This window comes from Ruditapes philippinarum, unplaced genomic scaffold (genome assembly GCF_026571515.1).
Source record: "Ruditapes philippinarum isolate M1 unplaced genomic scaffold, ASM2657151v2 ctg5307_1_1_1_1, whole genome shotgun sequence".
NCBI lineage: Eukaryota > Metazoa > Mollusca > Bivalvia > Venerida > Veneridae > Ruditapes > Ruditapes philippinarum.
In genome coordinates, this window is record NW_026861849.1 from 26,289 (window position 1) to 47,179 (window position 20,891).

The following is a 20,891-nucleotide window of genomic DNA, read 5'->3' on the forward strand; positions in this document are numbered from 1 at the left end:
AGTAAAAGGGGAATAAATATGAGGAAAAAATATGAGAGGTATGGGATTTGTGTTAGTCATGTTTAAGAACAAGAATGTCAATTGAAATTTTCATTCAGTAGTTTTTTAGATACCAACTTGCACACATAAAAGTAACCTAAGTTTGACGCCAATGCGGTAAGTACTATTATAGCATTAGCTATTCATTGAATAGTCGAGCTAAAATGATTACTTGTATTTTGGAAAAACAAAGTGAGCAAATAATCTGAAATTTTGCATACAAATTTTATACATGAAAAATAATATATCTTCTTCAAATAGTATGAAACCTCAACAACATAACTCCCGTCCTATCATGTCAAGAAATTAAGAAAATATTATCCTCAGTGGAGACCCTTTAACGATACTGTTTGAATAATACTGACTCACAGTATTAACTTGTACACATTTATGGTTTTCCATAATTACAATTTGTAAATTTTTACAATCTTTACAATATAAAACAATCAAAGAAGGAATCTCTAAAATATAACATGTAAATGGTCCTCATCTCAATCAAACAATTTACTTGTCCTATATATAACAGGTATTTATATATACCATTCCATTGTCCTATATATCATCTAACAGGTATTTATATATACCATTCCATTGTCCTATATATCATCTAACAGGTATTTATATATACCATTCCATTGTCCTATATATCATCTAACAGGTATTTATATATACCATTCCATTGTCCTATATATCATCTAACAGGTATTTATATATACCATTCCATTGTCCTATATATCATCTAACAGGTATTTATATATACCATTCCATTGTCCTATATATCATATAACTGGTGTTGATATAAATAATTCCATTGTCTAAATATTGTATAACAGGAATTTACATATAACATTCCTTTGCTTTATATAACATATAACTGGTATTCATTTATACCATTCAAATTTTTATATACCAAACATTTGTCTTATATATCATATAACTGGTATTAATATATACCATTCCCTTGTCTTATATATCATTTACTGGTATTCATATATACCATTCCCTTGTCCTATTTTACATATAACTGGTAATTACATATACCATTCCCTTATCCTATCATATATTATATAATATAACTGGCATTTGAATGTTATATTAATCTTTTACTTTTTATGACCTTGTACATTAAATTTCTGTTTTATGATATTTCCATTCAAATTACTTATTATATTTACTTATTCATTTATTCATTTACTTGCTAATCTATTTATCTATTTATGTATTTATAATTCAAAGAACCTATTACTTTTTCAAATTATACTTTTCACAAACTATCCTGATCTTTAAAAAAAACAGTTACCTATATTTACTTTATATTTCACTGCATATCTTTCATTTATTTATTTAAATATACATTTGAATATTACTTTCATCAATTTCAATATTACTACAATGACCAGAAATTAATATTTAAAGAACTGTTTGTGATGATTGTTAGTTATCATATTGTATTACAATCATTATTTAACATATCAATATGTAACTTTAGTATTTTTTTTCTTTTTGCTGATAATATTTATTTTAATAATTATGAAATAATAATTTAAATTAAGCACTATGTTAACTGCATGTATTCTATATCACTATGTTAAAAATTCAGATCATTTTTTTGTTGAAAATAAAAATCCAAGTTATCATCTCTTTTAACACGCAATAATTTGGTTTTAACACTATATGTTAACTTCATGTATACTAAATGGACGCTTTTATCACTTTTTTGTTGAAAATTCAAACCAAACTACATCATCACGTTTAACATGAAATAACTGATCCTGATCTTCTACATACTGTTTAGCATCATTTCTCTTCCCTCCTCTACGTACTTGTAATATCAATGGTAACATATCATCATTAAACTCCTCACCATCTCCTGATATATACCAGGCATCTACACTCACATCTACAGTATGAGGTATACTAGGAAGACTATCAACAAACTTCTGCCATGTTGTCAAACTCATTATGACCATATAAAGCTCAATGTACTTTAAACTCTTCATCTCTAAAGGTAACTGTATTATATTGTCAGTTAACATACAATGCCATAACCTTAGCTTACTGAGATTATGTAACAATGGTAATACTCTGACTAGTCTCTTTGTTATGTTGGTATGATATAATTGAGATTTATTGTATTCATCTCCATACAATACAAGTTCTTTTAATTTGTAAGATTTTCTAATAATATCAAATATGTTCTCATAATTACTATTTTTCAAAGTTGCAGGATTAAATATTTCAAGGTTTTTAGTATCAGCATCTATCACACTAACAGTATCATATAAATAAAGGGCCTGAAGTTGTTGATGTTTTGATAAATTTACATTATGCTGCTTCTCACACTTACATGTAACATCAAAAAGATGTATTTGTTCAAGATGACTGGTTCCCTCAAGAAAATTACAAAATGTAGTAGTATCATTATGACTCATTGTTACAGGACTCATAGTAAACATACCACTTATACATATTGCTACAAGATTGAACATACTAGGTAGGTTACTAACAACTGTTGTACACACTGGGTAATACTTGACAGTGTAAGAGACATGAAGAGACAGAGATTTTAATGTTGAAGTATTTACTTTAATTGTCTCACAAACACAATTGTTCATCTCATCAATCAACTGTTCATTACTCTGTGTACTACTAGTATCACTTTGTGATTCAGATTCATATCTTATTTCAATTTTTTCAAGATGATGAAACATTGGTAAATATTTTGTAAATTTAACATTTTTTGTGTTGATTTCATCTACATCAATAGACAGAACATAGTTAGGAACAATTTGATGCTGATCAATACTTGAATAAACAATATCACAATACTGATCATTCCAACTACGAATGACCAAATCTCCTATATAAAATACAGTATTACTTCCTATACTACTTGATGCATTGAATTCTTCCATTGACTCAAACATAAGATTTTGAATATCAGTAATACAACTATGGTCGTCATAAATGCTACTATTTATTGTTCTCCTGTATTCCTGAACACGAGAGTCTTCCGACACAGTATCATATATGTATTTTGACACATGTGTTGCTAATCTAGGTTCTAGACCCCATAGCATAATGATAACATTTGACTGCTCTAATATGTCATTTACTGTTGAACATTTTTGAAAAACCTCATTAATAAACTTTTTGGCTAATTCATTATTTCCTGTACTATCTGACAAACCAATTTTTGCATTGAAATTGATACCGATATTCACTGCAGCCAGAAATTCTTGCATTGATTTGTGAATGAAAGAGAACACAGAGCTTTTAGGTTTGGATACAGAAAAAGAAGGACATTTATCTTCTGTCAAAATTCCCAGTTTCAGACATGTTTCTCGCATTTCATGTGATATTTTTAAATCATCAAACACAGATTTGTCAAATGTTAAGGACTTATCTTTTGGATAATTGAACAATGTCTCATAAGCCAAGTGTGACACACCATATATAAGATGACTATTTAATCTACATATCTCTACATTTGTTAAATACTGAGGGAGTTCAACATTCTGAGAACTTTCCATACATTCTGCATTATTTCCTAAAGTTTTATTGATATTCCAGGTGAAATAAAGTTCTAACATACCAGTATAAATAGCACACCTTGAGGTTTTATCGAGTTTACCATCACACCATAAACAAACCAATTGCTGCAGCATAATTGGTACCTGTTTCAGGCCAACCACAGACGGTATCCTAAGCTCTTGTTCACACTCATTAGGATCTAATGATTCGTTCAATGCTGTTATTGTTTTCTTAATCATTTCTTTTTCATGTGTTTTATCAAACCCTTTTAATTTCAATAATTGATGTATCTCTCTATTACTTACTCTCAAACTGTGAATTTTCCATGGCCGTGATGTAGTAACAATGGTGTATTTCTTTGTAAAGTCACGTTCAGGAAGGCCTGCCTGGAACTCATTTCTAGTCTCACTGTCAAAAGACCATTCATCTAAACCATCAAGCAAAATAATCATCTTTTCAGAATCATTTTCCAGAAGTTTACTTAAATTTTTTATCTTATCATATCGCATTTCAAGCATTTCTTGGATACTTCGGATCTTTATGTTATGTCTAAGAGAAATATAAAACATGAAATCAAATTTCTTCATTTCCTTGACTCCTTCAAACTCATCATCTTCATTGTGTCCATCACTGTGTGCCATACACCAACAGTTGATCAAATATTTACAGAAACTACTCTTACCAGACCCTGCATCTCCAACAATATAAATAAATTTCTGTGGTTCCCCGTTCTTTGTGAAAATCTCTGACATGGACTTTATTTCCTTTTCCTCAGACTCCCCTCTGCTCCTTTCTATCTTGCTTGTTATAGTTGGTCTTATATAAATGTCATTGAAGTTACAATTTTCCTCATCTGGTTGTAAAGGTATTGCTGATACTTTAAGTACATCACTGCGATAATGTTCTATCAATTGAGTACAACAACCTGAAATTTATTGAGCAGCCAATAAAATCAGCAATACTCACAAATTATCTTAACATAGCAAGATTCCCTCATGACAAGATCTAAAAAGGGAAAAAACATTGATAGACCAAGAGTGACCTTAACGTTGAGCTGGTAACAGAGTTAGAATTTAAGCTGGCATACTGGCAAAATGCCAGTTAAAATCTAATAATGCCAGTAAAAATTACTCTAGCTGGCATTTATTAGCAAGTGACTGTTCATTTTGGACATATACATTATACAAAATTGTTATCTTCTGAGCTGATGATTATGCTTGGCAACTGCCCACTGCAGAAACTGATGATGTTTACTGTGCCAGATGCAGTAACTGACGATTATGATGTTTACCTTAAAAATCAATTTTTGGTTGCTCTTTTTATTTTATATTCTGATGGACTATTTATAACAGCCAAACACATGTTGTTAAATCAGAGTCCAATGTAAATGCGTAGCACTCTTCTGTAAAGTGTTTACTTATAAGCGGAAATATTTATCTAAGTAGATCAGTACCTCTGAGTTTTCAGGGTGTTGGTGTAATCAAGTACAAAATATGCTAAAATTAAAGAAAGTCCTAAGAAATTACATTACATGAACAAGTTTTTAACTGAACATTGTCACCGGTGGGTGTTTCTCTGGTATATCTAATCTGACTCTTAAACAATTGTTATCATTTATAAATTAATGTGCTGAAATGTTTTTGTTTCGTTACAGGAAGAGATCTGTGTTTACTAGTGATAAAGAATTGTTTCTGTCATTTAATGGACATGCTGCTGATTAATATTTGTCATACCATATGTTCAAAATGTCATTGTCATTGTGTATTATAATAATAATAAGATGCATGATAATGGAAATGCCAGTTGACTTCCTCATAATGCCAGTTTAACATTTGATCACTTGCAAACATTTGCAAGTAGAAATTATTGCTAAATTCTAACCCTGGGTAAGGCAGTGGCCTTGGTTCATCACATTGCCTTATTCAGGTGATCATTGCAAGTTTGAAGAAAATCCTTGACAAGTGTAGTATTTATAGAGAGACAAAATGTTTGATATATGACATTTGACCTTCAATGGTTACCTTGACCTACAACTGACACAGCTGTGGCATGGCTTTTCATGTTGCAGTAAACAGTTATGCCAATTTAAAGAAAATTTATACGGTTTATAGAACGAATACATTATTGTCTGTTTGATTTTTGACCTTTGATAATCAAAGAAATTGTGAGCCAGCACTGCAGAGGCATCGGTTCTAAACATTGCCTTGTTAAGATGTACATATGAGTCAAGTTTGAAAGAAAAATCTTCAAAAGGTAAAGGATGCATAAAGGGAAGAAGACAATGTCCCATATTTGACCTTTGACCTCCATAGATGACCTTGACCTTGAGAAAACCATGTACAGACATTTGTTTTGCACATTGCCTTGTTGAGGCAAGTTTAAGGTAAATCACACAGTGAGTATAAAATTTATAGAGAAAAGAAAAAAAAGTTTGATGTTTGGCATTTGTTCTTCAAGGATGATATTGACCTTGAGCTGGTACATTGGTGGCATTGGTTCTGCAGGTTGACAGGTTGAGGTAAGCATTCGAAGAAAATCTTTAAAGGGGTATATGATTTATAGCGCGGGCACGATGGAAACAAATAGATGGAATGACTGACCTAATGATGCCACAAGGTGATTCCAGTATAGCACCAACCACATTATGTGGTATAGTATAATCAAATGTTAATTGCATTAATTTAAATACATTATAAATTTAATGATATTGTATGATCCGAAGTACTAAACCATTAAAGGAACTCCACTGAGGTTTATAAGGCTAAAAACATAAAATTTTAATTTTTCACATAGATCATCATGAGTACTTTAAACAGAAATATAAATAAAATATAATTAAGAAAAAAACAAAAAACATTGAAAATCGTATGTTTATGATATTCTCTGTCTGATTTGAGTAAAAAGCGTTTAAACGCCTTTCCATTTTGGGTTATTTTTCACTATTATAATAATTATGTTGGAAAAATGGAGCGAGGTAATGATCTGAAATTTCGCACATAAATTATTAGTATAGATCTACATCAAATGGAGTGATAATCTCAAAAAATTATTTCCAGTCCTGTTATATCAAAAGACCTCAGTGGAGTCTCTTTAAATAAATTTCTAAAAAAATAAAGTAACGAGGATCTTCAGTTGTTCTTTGTTTGTTTTCATATTAATGGCAATATCATAAACTTGTATGTACACCATCAAAACAAATATTCACTCACCTAACTTGGTTTGCTCGTAATTTTTGCCATTTCCTGCAAAAAACAAATCATCTTCTTTACTCCAAAAAAGACATTTTTGTTCAAAACTCATCAACAAGATATAAATAGTATTTAATGCCCAAAGGTATGTACAGAATTGTGTACATATTTTATTTCATTTTTATATTTTAGCATAATAACCATTATGATCACCTTATTTAACCCATTACTTCATGAGCATTTTCTGAAAAAATGGCTGTTTTTATTGAAAAGTCTCCCGTTACAAGTTCAAATTGCTATAAAACTATATAAACTTCTTCAATACTAATCAAACTTGGTACAAATGTTGACTCAACCATTGCCTTTGTAACAACATTCCCAGGCTTAAATTTCCTGTTACCATGGCAACAAGGAGACATCTCAAAATTGCCAAAAAATCACTATTTTGCATTGATTTTTTCCATCAAAATTGATTTGAAAGTGCTGCAACTTCTCAATGAATTGAGATAAAGTCAAATTCTTTTCAGCGTAGGTTACACGTTACCTCATGATCGATCTGGGGTCAGTTTTAGCCTGTCACATGTCCAACATTTTCTTGGCGATGAGGGGGACTGCCGCCCACCTTCAAACCCCCAAACAAAAGGGGTCACATCCCGCTTCTGGCAACCCCTGATGTATCTTTTGGTTGGGGGGGGGCCTTGCCGAAAAGTGGGTCACTTTTTTATTTAAACAACTTTTCTCAAACAAAAACAAGTGTTGAGAGCCTAAATAAGGCATTGTTTTCACCATTTGAGACAACAATAAGGGGGGGTGAAAAAGACGTTTTAAGGCGTGTATATCGGGTAATGGGTTAATCACTCACCCAAAATTCTTTGTAAGAAAATGCTCCGCAATTTAGGAGTAGGTCATTGGATCACATTTTATAATCTCAAAGAATGTTTCTAAGTTGTACAAATTTGAAGCTAAAATTATCAACATGATTATCAAAGTTCATAGTACTATACCTTATTTTGAAACAAAATTTGTCCCTGGACAACAATCTCAACATTTATCAGTGCTGAATTGTGTAAACTAAGCAATGATTGAAGAAAATCATTCGATAGGTAAGGCAAACCCTAAGGCTAACATAACAAACAAGATATCATACTTAACCTTTACGTGTAACCTTAACAATGAGCAAGCATAGCTGACATTAAACTTTTAAATGTGACCTTCACCATGAACCAGCTTAGCTAACATTTCACCTTTAAGTGTGATCTTCATTATGAGCAAGCAAATCTTACATTTAACCAGCATAGCTTACATTTAACCTTTAAGTGTGATCTTCACTATGAACAAGCATAGCTAACATTTCACCTTTAAGTGTGATCTTCATTATGAGCAAGCAAATCTTACATTTAACCAGCATAGCTTACATTTAACCTTTAAGAGTGACCTTCACCATGAACCAGCTTAGCTAACATTTCACCTTTAAGTGTGATCTTCATTATGAGCAAGCAAATCTTACATTTAACCAGCATAGCTTACATTTAACCTTTAAGTAGGATCTTCACTATGAACAAGCATAGCAAACATTTAACCTTTAAGTGTGATCTTCATTATGGGCAAGCAAATCTTACATTTAACCAGCATAGCTTACATTTAACCTTTAAGAGTGACCTTCACCATGAACAAGCATAGCTAACATTTAACCTTTAAGTGTGATCTTCACTAAGTACAAGCATACTTACATTTAACCTTTAAGTGTGATCTTCAACATGAGTAAGCATAGCTAACATTTAACCTTTAAGTGTGACCTTCACTAAGTACAAGCATAGCTAACATTTAACCTTTAAGTGTGACCTTCACTTAGTACAAGCATACTTACTTTTAACCTTTAAGTGTGATCTTCACCATGAGTAAGCATAGCTAACATTTAACCTTTAAGTGTGATCTTCACTATGAGTAAGCATAGCTAACATTTAACCTTTAAGTGTGACCTTCACCATGAACAAGCATCGCTAACATTTAACCTTTAAGTGTGATCTTCACCATGAGTAAGCATAGCTAACATTCAACCTTTAAGTGTGACCTTCACCATGAGCAAGCATAGCTAACATTTAACCTGTAAGTGTGATCTCCACCATGAGCAAGCATAGCTAACATTTAACCGTTAAGTGTGACCTTCACGATGAGCAAGCATAGCTAACATTTAACCTTTTAGTGTGACCTTCACCATGATCAAGCATAGCTAACATTCCACCTTTAAATGTGATCTTCATCATGAGCAAGCATAACTAACATTTAACCTTTAAGTTGGATATTCATCATGAGCCAGTATAGATAACATTTTACCTGTAAGTTTGATCTCCACTATGAACCAGCATAGCTTACATTTTTACCTGTAAGTGTGATCTCCACTATGAACAAGGATAGCTAACATTTTAAGTGGGATCATCACCATAAGCCAGCATAGCTATCATAAAACTTTAAGTGTTATCTTCACTATGAACAAGCATAGCTAACATTTAATCTTTAAGTGTGACCATCACCATGAGCAAGAACTGCTTACATTAAATGATGCGTAAGCATAGCTAACATTAAACCTTTTAAATGTGACCTTCACCATTAGGAAGCTCAGCCAGCTTACATTAAACCTTATATGTTTGACCTTCATCAGGGTAAGAATAGCTATATTCAACTTTTAAGTTTGACCTTTTTTTAATGAGTTTTGGCCTTTAAAGGGGGACAAAGGCAACATTTTAATTTCTTACTTTGTTTTTTTTTCCATTCATTATTCTGTAAATGCCCTCAAAATGAATACATAAGACAGTCAAAGGAACATAACTTTTCTCCATATAAAGAATAGAATGGTGGTTTCCTAACTTGACCCGCATGGGTCAGGTTAGTGCGCTAAGATTTCACAATAGTTGGCACAGTGAACTCTGGAAACATTAAAGAACATGTCAAATGAATGACTTACACTTGTTTCTATCATACAATATCCACAATATCTGTTATTGTAACTTCAAGAGTTTGTTCAAGTCACACGACTTGTCTTTAAACTATTCAGTGATTCTGTTGGCTTCTAAATTTTGTTAAACATATATAGATAAATTTACGCGTTAAACCAAAAATAAATAAAATTAAAACAGAATTTCATGCTGGGACTTTAAGAAATGTCATTTTAGCGTGATTTGAGTACATAAGATCATTATGATTTTTTGCCTGAATATCCCTTTAAGCAAGGAGTTTCTGCATGTGCCATATGCTTTTCAGGAAATATGCTAAAACTTTTTTTTTTCATACGGGGATTTTGGAAAATTTACTTTTAAAAATTCCAACAATATTTGTAAGCATTGGATAATTAAGGCTATATACATTTTGTACCCATTGTACATGGGATAAATCTGGTTTTTTTTTTTTTCAGTTAAAAGTATATTACCACATGGCCCACAAGAACTTAAATCATAAAGTAATTTATTAGTATATTACCACAATAACTAAAATCATAAAGTAATTTAAAGTATATTACTACAAGAACTTAAATCATAAAGTAATTTAAAGTATATTACTACAAGAACTTAAATCATAAAGTAATTTCTTTACAATTACCTATCATGTCTTGACCTTCTTTAATGGAAAGATGTCTATATACATGTATACGCTTAACATACATCACTTGAGCCGCGTCACGACAAAACCAACATAATGGGTTTGCGACCAGCATGGATCCAGACCAACCTGCGCATCCGCACAGTCTGATCAGGATCCATGCTGTTCGCTATCAGTTTCTCTACTTGTTATAGGGTTTGTAAGCGAACAGCATGGATCCTGATAAGACTGCGCGGATGCGCAGGCTGGTCTGGATCCACACTGGTCGCAAACACATTATGTTTGTTTTGTCGTGACGCGGCTCATTTTAGTTAACAAACAGAAGGAAATTTGTTTTACCTCTTTCTGTTCTGATACAAGTATCTCTAGAACAGTAAATTTCTTTTTCAATTCGGCTTTCTCAAGTGTTTCCTGAGACATTTGGAATTCAAGTTCTTTTATTGTTTTCTTTAGTCCTTCAAGTTCTTTTTCAATTTCCAGCTTTCCCTCCTTTTCACCAGACATCTTGGCTTCAAGGTCTATTAGCTTCTTCTTCAGATCATCATATTCTTCTTTAGTTGCAGCACTTTCTGTCGATTTCAGAATTTTTGCCAGTTCTTCCTTAATTTCTCTTAGAATTTCATCAAAGCTTTCAGTGGTAATAATGAAATCTTTCTTCTTCAGCTGATTAAAAGAAATCAGTTTTATTATATTTTCTATCATAAAAAATGTAGCTTTGTAATTTATAATATTTACTCTTCAATACAACGTATAATATTCTTCACACGCTTTTTCAATTTTCGAATATTTAAAGTAATTTTTTATTGATATAATCCAAACCTTACCACAATATCAGAATTTAGAATTCCTTAATTTCAGATGTATGAATTATATAGAATTTCAGGACCCTTAAAATTGTTCAGATTTCAAAGTTTTTGGAATTTAGAAGTTCTTTACAACTAAGATCTCTTTTGTTTATAATTTAACATTTTATAGGTACATATATATTTTCATGTGACTTTATCAATTAACTTAAGGGAATTATTATTACCACTTCAAACTCTGTTACCTTAACTTTGTCCTGAATTATGTGGCATGTTATCTTTAATCATTTTAAGTTAACTCCATAAAGATTTCAAACTGATATAATTCATTATTTACACTTACATCTTGAAGTTTATTCACTGCTATCTGGGCATCTGGTTGTTGTAATAGCTCTTTACCATCTTGTAAAACTGCTATCATATCGTCAATATATGAATTGGCCTCACTTTCTTCTAATTCCATGCTGCTTGAGTGGAAAATATTATTTCTATACTGACGTACCTATTGAATAGAAAACACAGGTTTTAATATTGTTCTATGCATATACATGTGTATACTGTTAAGCAATCAAAATTGTTTTCTTGACACTGGTTTAGGTACTTACCTTCATAAAAGACGCAATCACAAATTTTATCAGGCCTTTTTCTTACATGTAATTGTATAATATTCATTGCAAATTTGGGGACATTGTGTCAAAGACTTAATTTTTTATTCAAACTAGAACTGCCACTCTCATGGCGTGAATACCCCCGCATACCACTTTGTAAGAATCAACAGTGGCCATTTAGACCTCAAGGACAACCTCCCTGCCAAATCTGAGGTAACTAAGCTAGTGCATTGCTAAGTTATGTATTCTACATGCTTCAAATGTGAAAATGTCAAAATCAACACATTGCGGACAGGACATTCTTTAGCAATTGAGAAGAAAAGCTTTTTTAGTCAAGGTCCCTGTGACCTTGAACTTTGACCCAGTGACCTCAAAATCAATAGGCGTCACCTTATAGTCATGATCAACATCCATACCAAATATGAAGACTGTGGGTCAAAGGAATCTTAAGTTAATGGGTGGACAAACTTTTTGAAGTCAAAGCCCCTATGACCTTGACCTTTGATCCAGTGACCTCAAAATGAAAAGGGGTCATCTACTAATCATGATCAACATCCATGTCAAATATGAAGACTGTGGGTCAAAGGAATCTAAAGTTATTGGGCAGACAAAGTTTATGAAGTCAAAGTCCCTGTGACCTTGACCTTTGACCCAGTGACCTCAAAATCAATAGGGGTCACCTTATAGTCATGATCAACATCCATACCAAATATGAAGACTGTGGGTCAAAGGAATCTTAAGTTTATGGGTGGACAAAGTTTTTGAAGTCAAAGTCCCTATGACCTTGACCTTTGATCCAGTGCCCTCAAAATGAAAAGGGGTCATCTACTAATCATGATCAACATCCATGTCAAATATGAAGACTGTGGGTCAAAGGAATCTAAAGTTATTGGGCGGACAAGCTTTTTGAAGTCAAGGCCTCTGTGACCTTGACCTTTAACCTGGTGACTTCAAAATCAATAGGGGTCATCAACTAATAATGACTAACCTCCATGCCAAATATTAAGACTAAGAGTCAAAGGAATCTTAAGTTATTGGGCGGACAAGCTTTTTGAAGTCAAGGCCCTTATGACCTTGACCTTTGACCTAGTGACCTCAAAATCAATAGGAGTCATCTACATATCATGACTAACCTCCATGCCAAATATAAAGACTAAGGGTCAAAGGAATCTTAAGTTATTGGGCGGACAAGCTTTTTGAAGTCAAGGCCCCTGTGACCTTGACCTTTGACCTAGTGACCTCAAAATCAATAAGGGTCATCTACTTATCATGGCTAACCTCCATGCCAAATATGAAGACTAAGGGTCAAAGGAATCTTAAGTAATTGGGCGGACAAGCTTTTTGAAGTCAAGGCCCCTGTGACCTTGACCTTTGACCTAGTGACCTCAAAATCAATATGGGTCATCTACTAATCATGACTAACCTCCATGCCAAATATGAAGACTAAGGGTCAAAGGAATCTTAAGTTATTGGGCGGACAAGAAAAAACCGACAGACGGACGGCCGGACGGACAGCCGGACGGACAAGCTGATTCCAGTATACCCCCCTTACAACTTTGTTGTGCGGGGGTATAATAAGGAAAGAAATAATTGTGAAATTTATTTTTTTGGGGAAAAAAATGCCAGCATATAATATGTGCAAACTCTTTAAACAAAGCTAAATAAATATTACTGAAACTGATAAGAATTTAAAAGATATCTGAAACATTTGGAACGTCCACACCAAATACAAAATGTTTGTACCTTTTCAAATCACCGACTTCGGGAAAGGGATTTTTTTGGGATTGGGAAAAAAAGGACAAAGTTTGCATTGGGAATGCCCAGGCCTATATTTGGACACATGGGATACGGAAAAGTAGGCCTGTATACAAATAGTTCTTTATACAAATCTACAATTGTACATGTTTTCAGTAAATATTAACCACAAGCCTTGTGAATCGTTACAACAAATTTTGAAATAAAAACGATTGGTGGATTTTTATGCATTTGTTGTGAATCATTAAAGGGGTGAATAATTTCATAACCTTCTTAGTTAAACTAAAACTGCCACTGTCATGGCGTGTAAACCCCCGCATACCACTTTGTCAGAATAAAGCTCAAGGACAACTCCCCTGCCAAATTTGAGGGTAGTAAGCCATTGCATTGCTAAATTATGTATTCTACATGTTTTTGTGGCAAAGATCAAAGTGACCTTTACCTTTGACCTCAAAACTGAAACTGCCACTGCTAGTGTTGTCCCGATTGTCTCTGAAAATCAATAACTACATGTAATCGGACCACCCCAAAGTCGGCAACATTCGATAGTTCTTTTTAATAATCGATTATTTTAATGTTCTATCACAGACTTCCCGAAATACGTCGGTCCGACGGACATGTCCGATAAATTTTGATCAGGTCCGACAATTTTTTATTCCGGATTGGTCCGACTGTCCGGCTTTTATCCAAGCCGCATGTATATAAAATGGCGTCGCTAAAGGTGCCAAACCTGGGGGAAAACGAAAATCTACGCCAGAAGAGTGCGCAGAACAGCAATAAAAGGATGAAAAGAATAGACCTGAGACAAAATTTAATGAAAAATGGAAGCAGAACCATGAATCATTGGTGTATGACAGGGAGGAGATGAAAATGCGCTGTACGGATTGTGCCGATTTTTACGGCGAAAAAATAAAAAAACAAAAAGTGTCTTAGAAATACAAACACAAGTTATTCTTTGATTTTGATCAATTTTATTTGGTTTGACAGATTTTGTTTCGGTCCGGCAGATTTTCATGGTTTGTCAGACCGAATGTCTGACAGTTTTTTTCGAATTCGGGAAGTCTGCTACATCGCTGAATTGTCTACGGAGTAACTATTTTTTACACGCGGTCAAATAGAAGCTTCTTGCGGATGGACGAGCTGATGACAAGCTGTCAGTCTGGTATACCCCCTTACAACTTTGTTGTGTGGGAGTATAAATAGTATTTTCTCTTTTACTAAAATGCTGAATAAGTAATGAATATACAATTGCTGCGTTGACGATTTCTGGGTTTGCGTAAATTATACCATAATCACATGACCTTTCTTATGCCTTAACCTCACGAGACGAAGTAGAGTGAGGTTGCATAAGAAAGGTCACGTGATTATGGTATAATTTACGCAAACCCAGAAATCGTCAACGCACCAATGGTGTATCTGTTTTAACCTATAGCTCCGCCCAGAAACACTTACTCCTTCAATCTTCAAAACTGAAAATTATACCATAGTCTGGGTATGGTATAATTTACGGTTATTGGAAATTATACTTGGAAGAATTTTACATAAGAAGCGCTGAAGAGCTATAGGTTAAACAACATTTACATTACTTTAATGCTGAATATACAGCAATTACATTACAATAGAGCTGATAAAAGATAAGTAAAAGATATTTTATTAATGATTTACCTTTAAAAAAAAGTTGTTGGCTTTTGTGACATCACATCCAATGTGGCTATGAAAATACTGGTTATTTATCATTAGATGTAATAATTAGATGTAATATCTAAACAAATCAAACAAAAAGATTATGTTAAATTTTATATAAATAAGTAATTATGGTCTTGGATTGCAATTCAAAGTCAAAAATACTGGGTAAATATGATATGAGCCGTGCCATGACAAAACCAACATAATGGGTTTGCGACCAGTATGGTTCCAGACGCATCCTCGCAGTCTGATCAGGATCCATGCTGTTCGCTTACCAACCATATTACAAGTAGAGAAACTGATAGCGAACAGCATGGATCTTAATTAGATTGCACGGATGCGCAGGCTGGTCTGGATCCATGCTGGTCGCAAACGCACTATGTTGGTTTTGTCGTGACGCGGCTCATATGTGTTCCAAAAAAGACAAAAAACTAGTGGTGTCATCGATCAGGATTATAGATAAATAAACTATGAAAACTGAACAATTTGTTTATTTCTTTTATCATATAACTATAAAAGACAACTAATGACTAGTAACTATAAAGTTTAAAGCATTTTCCATTCTAATTTTAGTGTTGTTGTTGCAATTATGAGGTTACGGATTAGGTTAAATCCCGTCCTTGCCGTTCAAAATATACCGGGGTTTAATAAGCAAATTATAGTGTTTACAACCTGAATAATTATTATAGTTTAACATTTTATAATCATAATTTAATTCATACAAAGAAACACTGACACAAATTTTCTTGGCGCTTTCCCTTTTTAAAATCTGAATTGAGGGGTCTTAACACCCACTTAGCAGACGTGCGAGATTACAACGAAATTCGGCAGTATTTGTTAGAGACACAGGGAGGTAATTTGGTGTGATTTTCATTTTTGGAAAAAAAAAATGTTTGAAAACATTTGGCATCACAGGCGCTTGTCACTTTATCAAATATTTTACATAATCAGCCTATATTATATATATATATATATATATATATATATATATATATATATATATATATATAATATATATATATATATATATATATATATATATATATATATATATATATATATATATATATATATATGTATATTAAGATTATAGTATATACTTAGTATATAGCCCATATAGAACATAAAAAAGTTTGCTTCAAGCACCTGTGGTTGGCATTCAATACCTGATATTTAAAAAAATTGAAATCAATTGTAAACGTGTGACCATATAAATGATTTACAAATATTCATTAATTGAACAAACATTATTTTTTATCCAGTTTCCACTCCTCCATTTGATATGTTCTATAATAAGTTATTTCCGCGCACATGCAGTACATGTAACTGCGTGACACACAGAAAATCCCTTCCCTAGTTTGTGGTTATTTATGTAAGTACTTTTTTATTTATGAACCAAATTAAACGATATATTGAATATAAAATCATTTTATTATTATAAAACACCGTATCAAGAAAAGTTAATAAAAAAATAATCAATTTATAAAATATAAGTCATATTCGGTATCTTCTGTCCGCTACAGATATGACTTTTATAGAACGTAATTCGAATATAACTTATAACTTTTTTATTTATTGACAAAATTTAACGATATTTTGCATGTAAAATCATTTTATTATTATAAAACTTAGTATCAAGAAAATATAATAAAAAAATAATTACTTTGTAAAATATAAGTCATATTTATAAAGTCATATCTGAGGATATGAGTCATCTCCGGTATTAAGACATACCGTATATTACCTGGCAATCCGCGACATTTGGAAACGGTTGATTCAGTACATGGGTTAACGTGAAGGACAGAAGATACCGAATATGACTTATAGTTCATAAAGTTTTTTCTTCATATGATATTTTATAATAATAAAATGAAATTACATGCCAAAAATGGTTAAATTTGATACTGTAATAAAAATGTTACATGTTATATTTGTTGCATGTTCTAATTTAAATAATAGTCATATCCGTAGCAGAAAGAAGATATCGAATATGACTTTTTAAGTTATATATATTGCACGCTTTGTATAAAAGTCAAATCTGTGGCGGATTGAAGATACCAAATATGACTTGTTGTTTTCAAACTGGTTTCTTTTATTTTTTTATTCATTTTTTGGTATTGTTTTTGTCACATAATTTAAAAAGTTAAAATAATAATACATGCAAAAAATCGTTAAATTATGCCCATAAATGAAAAAGTAACAAGTTATATTCGTTGCATGTTCTAAAATTCATATCCTTGGCAGAACTTATGATACCACTTTATTTAAAATATAAGTCATATCCGGTATTAAAAGTCATATCTGCGGATATGAGTCATATCCGGTATTAAGTCATACCTGGTTATATGTTGCTTTTTTTGGGTTTTTTTCTAATATCGTACTTTTTATCACAAAATAAACAGGTCCAGGCCCCTTTACAATTTTGACAAAAAATGCCCTGCTGGCCTAATATTTGAATCAAGTTGTTATTATATGTGTTTATTAAGATGGGTATATTTCCCGTTATTTTCTTATTATTATTTGCTTATATTTTTCAATAAAATGTATAAACAAAGGGGAGATAATTTGCTACTTTCGTTTTCGGTACACACACATTTTAATAATCATAACCCATGCAATAGGACTAGCTGTTGCAATTATTAATCAATATTATGAATTCATTTAAGGAAAAGCTTAATAAACTAAAAAGTTTAATTAATGTGTGTTGATATTAAAGATTATTAGCCTCACGCGGAAATTCCCCAAAATCCAACTTTCGTTTTCAATTGATAAAACATTGGTAATTTACCTAAGAAAGTTAATTGTTTTTGACTTGTTATGTTAACATTTCATTTAAGTAAAAAATAATTTACTTATTAGTCACAAACGTTTCAAGATACTTACCGCAATTCCTTCAAATTTTGAGAAAATATTATCCTGGACTATTTTCCGCCATTTTTATTTCACACCAATTTTACAGCGCATGCGTACTGTAAACGAACACTACTAAATTATCGAAAGATTTCACAACACTAAATATTTTCCTACACTTTCTTTAGAAAAAAGGGTTAAATAAACAACTGGAAGAGACTCTTTGCGAATGATTATTTGAGGCAATATTGTGCCTTTTCTTTATTATGAGAAAATAATAGCAGACCTGTATATATCATTTTTTTTATCATCTAATTCACGGTGATAGGGCGTTAACCACAACTTTTCGGCGCAACTTCAAAATATCATACTTCTGACCGAGACACCGTATATTTCTGGACAAAATATTAATGGCGGGATAACCAAATTGCAGGTAATAGCTTACAAAATATCTTACTGCTGGACATTGCAAATTTTTTTCTATTGTTTAAGTACTCCATCGAATTTTTGAAACAATTTATCGTTAATCTAGCACAACACAATTCACAAAAAATTACATACTTCGAAGAAATAGTGTTTACAAAAGATCGTGTCTACCTCAACATGACTCGTACTTGTCACAAAAACATGTGTTAAAACAACAATGTTCTATGACCTTACGAGCACGTGTATACATTATGGTTAGGCATAAATTCAAGTTCCATACAAAATTGTGTGTTTGTATTGTAAATTTTAGGGAATATATATGTTGAAAAAGGCCTATTGACTCGCATATTGGAGCACCGTACAACACTGAATTTAAACACTGCATTTTTTTTCCGTTGACCGATAAATACTTGAACCGTTTTCATTTGCACCATACTTTATAAGTAACTGTTAATTTACCGGCTGTTATGTTATATGTTGCTGTTATCACATGTTATTATATGGAAAACTTCCGTAGGTCTGGTCCATGTTAATAATACTAGTTAGATAAGTGCAATGGTATCTTATATATTTTATTCTGATATCGAGAAAAGGACACAAAAGTATTTGCTAGTACGCATGAAAATCTCTTGTTTTGTTAGGAATTAGCCTGGTGACATTTAGCTTTTTCTAAGAACTGTAAAGTATGCATGCGAAAAGCAGCTTCAAATAACATGTTCTTGTACTGAGAGAGACAAACACTTTGTAAAGCTGAAATTTATTTTCAAAAAGTTGTCTGTTTTAGAATGACGTGTATTCTTAGAACCCCGGGCTCGTCTTGAGTCTTCATTCAAACGTTTCACCTTCACTTATAAGTTTTCTAATAAGCAAGGTTGCATGTCATTGATTTTATGATTTTACATATATTAATAGCGGATATGCAGCTAATGATTGTCTTACAGGCATATCGTTGCAAAGGCATAAATTAAGGCTATGATTATATATTCTGTTAATTGTTTCACATTTAGTGGCAACAACAATGATCAGCCTGCCATAAAAAAACTTTGAGAAGAAAGAAATTGCTGTGTTATATAATGTTGCTGGTATTCTCGGTCAATGACTCATCAATAAGCCTACCTTTTTCCGACTGAAGGTTCACAGACGAGTCTCTATGAGAATGCATGGAAGTTCTGCTGTGTTTCATGGTAACTCTCGATACAGTCTTGCCTATTATAAGCGACTTATAGAATCAGAAATTGAGCTGAACTTTGTGCTAACATATTTTGTTGTTGTTTTTGTTTGGCTTTACGGCGCAACGACACAACTTAGGTCATATGGCGCCAAACTGAAAATATGATTTTTGCTTACCTCGGGAGTTACAAACTTAAAGAAAAACCCGGGATCAAAACAACCTCACCTGTTGGAGCTAAGAGATAGAGATACTCTGGTCATGCGAACCCAATTGGTCGCCTCTTACAATCATGCACAGATGAAAGGCAGCTGCAATTTTGATGCCTCAACTGTCAAAGGCAATCGACTCCTATAAGACTCAAAATTAGCAATGTTTCATATGATTGATTTAAGTGATTTAACATATAGAGGGTATGTAGCTAATTATTGTCTAACACGCATATCGTTGCAAAGAAATGCATTAGTATAATTATATATTATGTTGTTTGTTTCACATTTAGTGGCAACTGTTGTCTTGAGCCTTCATTCAAACGTTTCACCTATAAGTTTTCTAATTAGCAACCATGTCATAAATTTTAGTGATTTAACAAATAGAGGATATGTAGCTAATTATTATCTTACAAGCACACAAGCATATCGTTGCAAAGGCATAAATTAAGGCTATAATTATATATTCTGTTATTTGTTTCACATTAAGTGGCAACAACAATGATCTGCCTGCCATTAAAAAAAACTTTGAAAAGAAAGAAATTGCTGTGTTATATAATGTTGCTGATATTCTCGGTCAATGACTCATCAATAAGCCTACCTATTTCCGACAGAAGCTTCGCAGATGAGTCTCTATGAGAGTGCATGGATGTTCTGCTGCGTTGCATGGCAACTCTAGATACAGCCTTGCCCATTATAAGCGACTTATAGAATAAAAAATTTTGCTTTACTTTGGCGCACCGAACACAATTTAGGTCACATAAAAAAGGAATGATGTTTTTCGCTGTCTTCGGGAGTTACAAACTTCACCAATGAGTTGTTGAAATATTGATCAGTAAACGTTTTTACCTATAAGGTCAATGTGATCTTGACCTCTGTCCTCTTGACCCCAAAATACCATTGTGGTCATCTTCTGACTATTAGCAATGCATCTGAAGTTTAAAGGTCAAGAGTCAATCGGTTGTCCAGTTATTAATAGGAAACCGTCTTGACATACCAGGATAAGGTGACCTTGACCTTTGACTCCAAAG

At 32.5% G+C, this 20,891-nt stretch overlaps 1 protein-coding gene and 1 long non-coding RNA gene across 3 annotated transcripts; one reads left to right on the forward strand and one right to left on the reverse strand.

Annotated features, from left to right (window-relative positions):
• Positions 1–440: 440 nt before the first annotated feature.
• LOC132717118 (uncharacterized) lies at positions 441–886 on the forward strand. The gene is made up of 2 exons (XR_009623913.1): positions 441–565; positions 786–886. It is a non-coding gene; the product is annotated as an uncharacterized LOC132717118 (long non-coding RNA).
• A 3,477-nt stretch (positions 887–4,363) lies between these two features.
• LOC132717117 (CAP-Gly domain-containing linker protein 1-like) lies at positions 4,364–15,264 on the reverse strand. 2 transcript variants are annotated; one of them, XM_060700517.1, is made up of 5 exons: positions 15,187–15,264; positions 11,502–11,660; positions 10,695–11,018; positions 6,783–6,815; positions 4,364–4,498 (listed from the first exon to the last, which is right to left on the reverse strand). In XM_060700517.1, the coding sequence occupies exons 1-4, from the start codon at positions 15,256–15,258 to the stop codon at positions 6,783–6,785; spliced, it is 588 nt and encodes a 195-aa protein (XP_060556500.1). In that variant the 5' UTR covers positions 15,259–15,264; the 3' UTR covers positions 4,364–4,498. The 2 variants fall into 2 exon arrangements, with proteins under 2 accessions (XP_060556500.1, XP_060556499.1); XM_060700516.1 differs by lacking the exons at positions 4,364–4,498; positions 6,783–6,815 and having other exon boundaries at positions 6,885–11,018.
• Between the last annotated feature and the right edge of the window lie 5,627 nt (positions 15,265–20,891).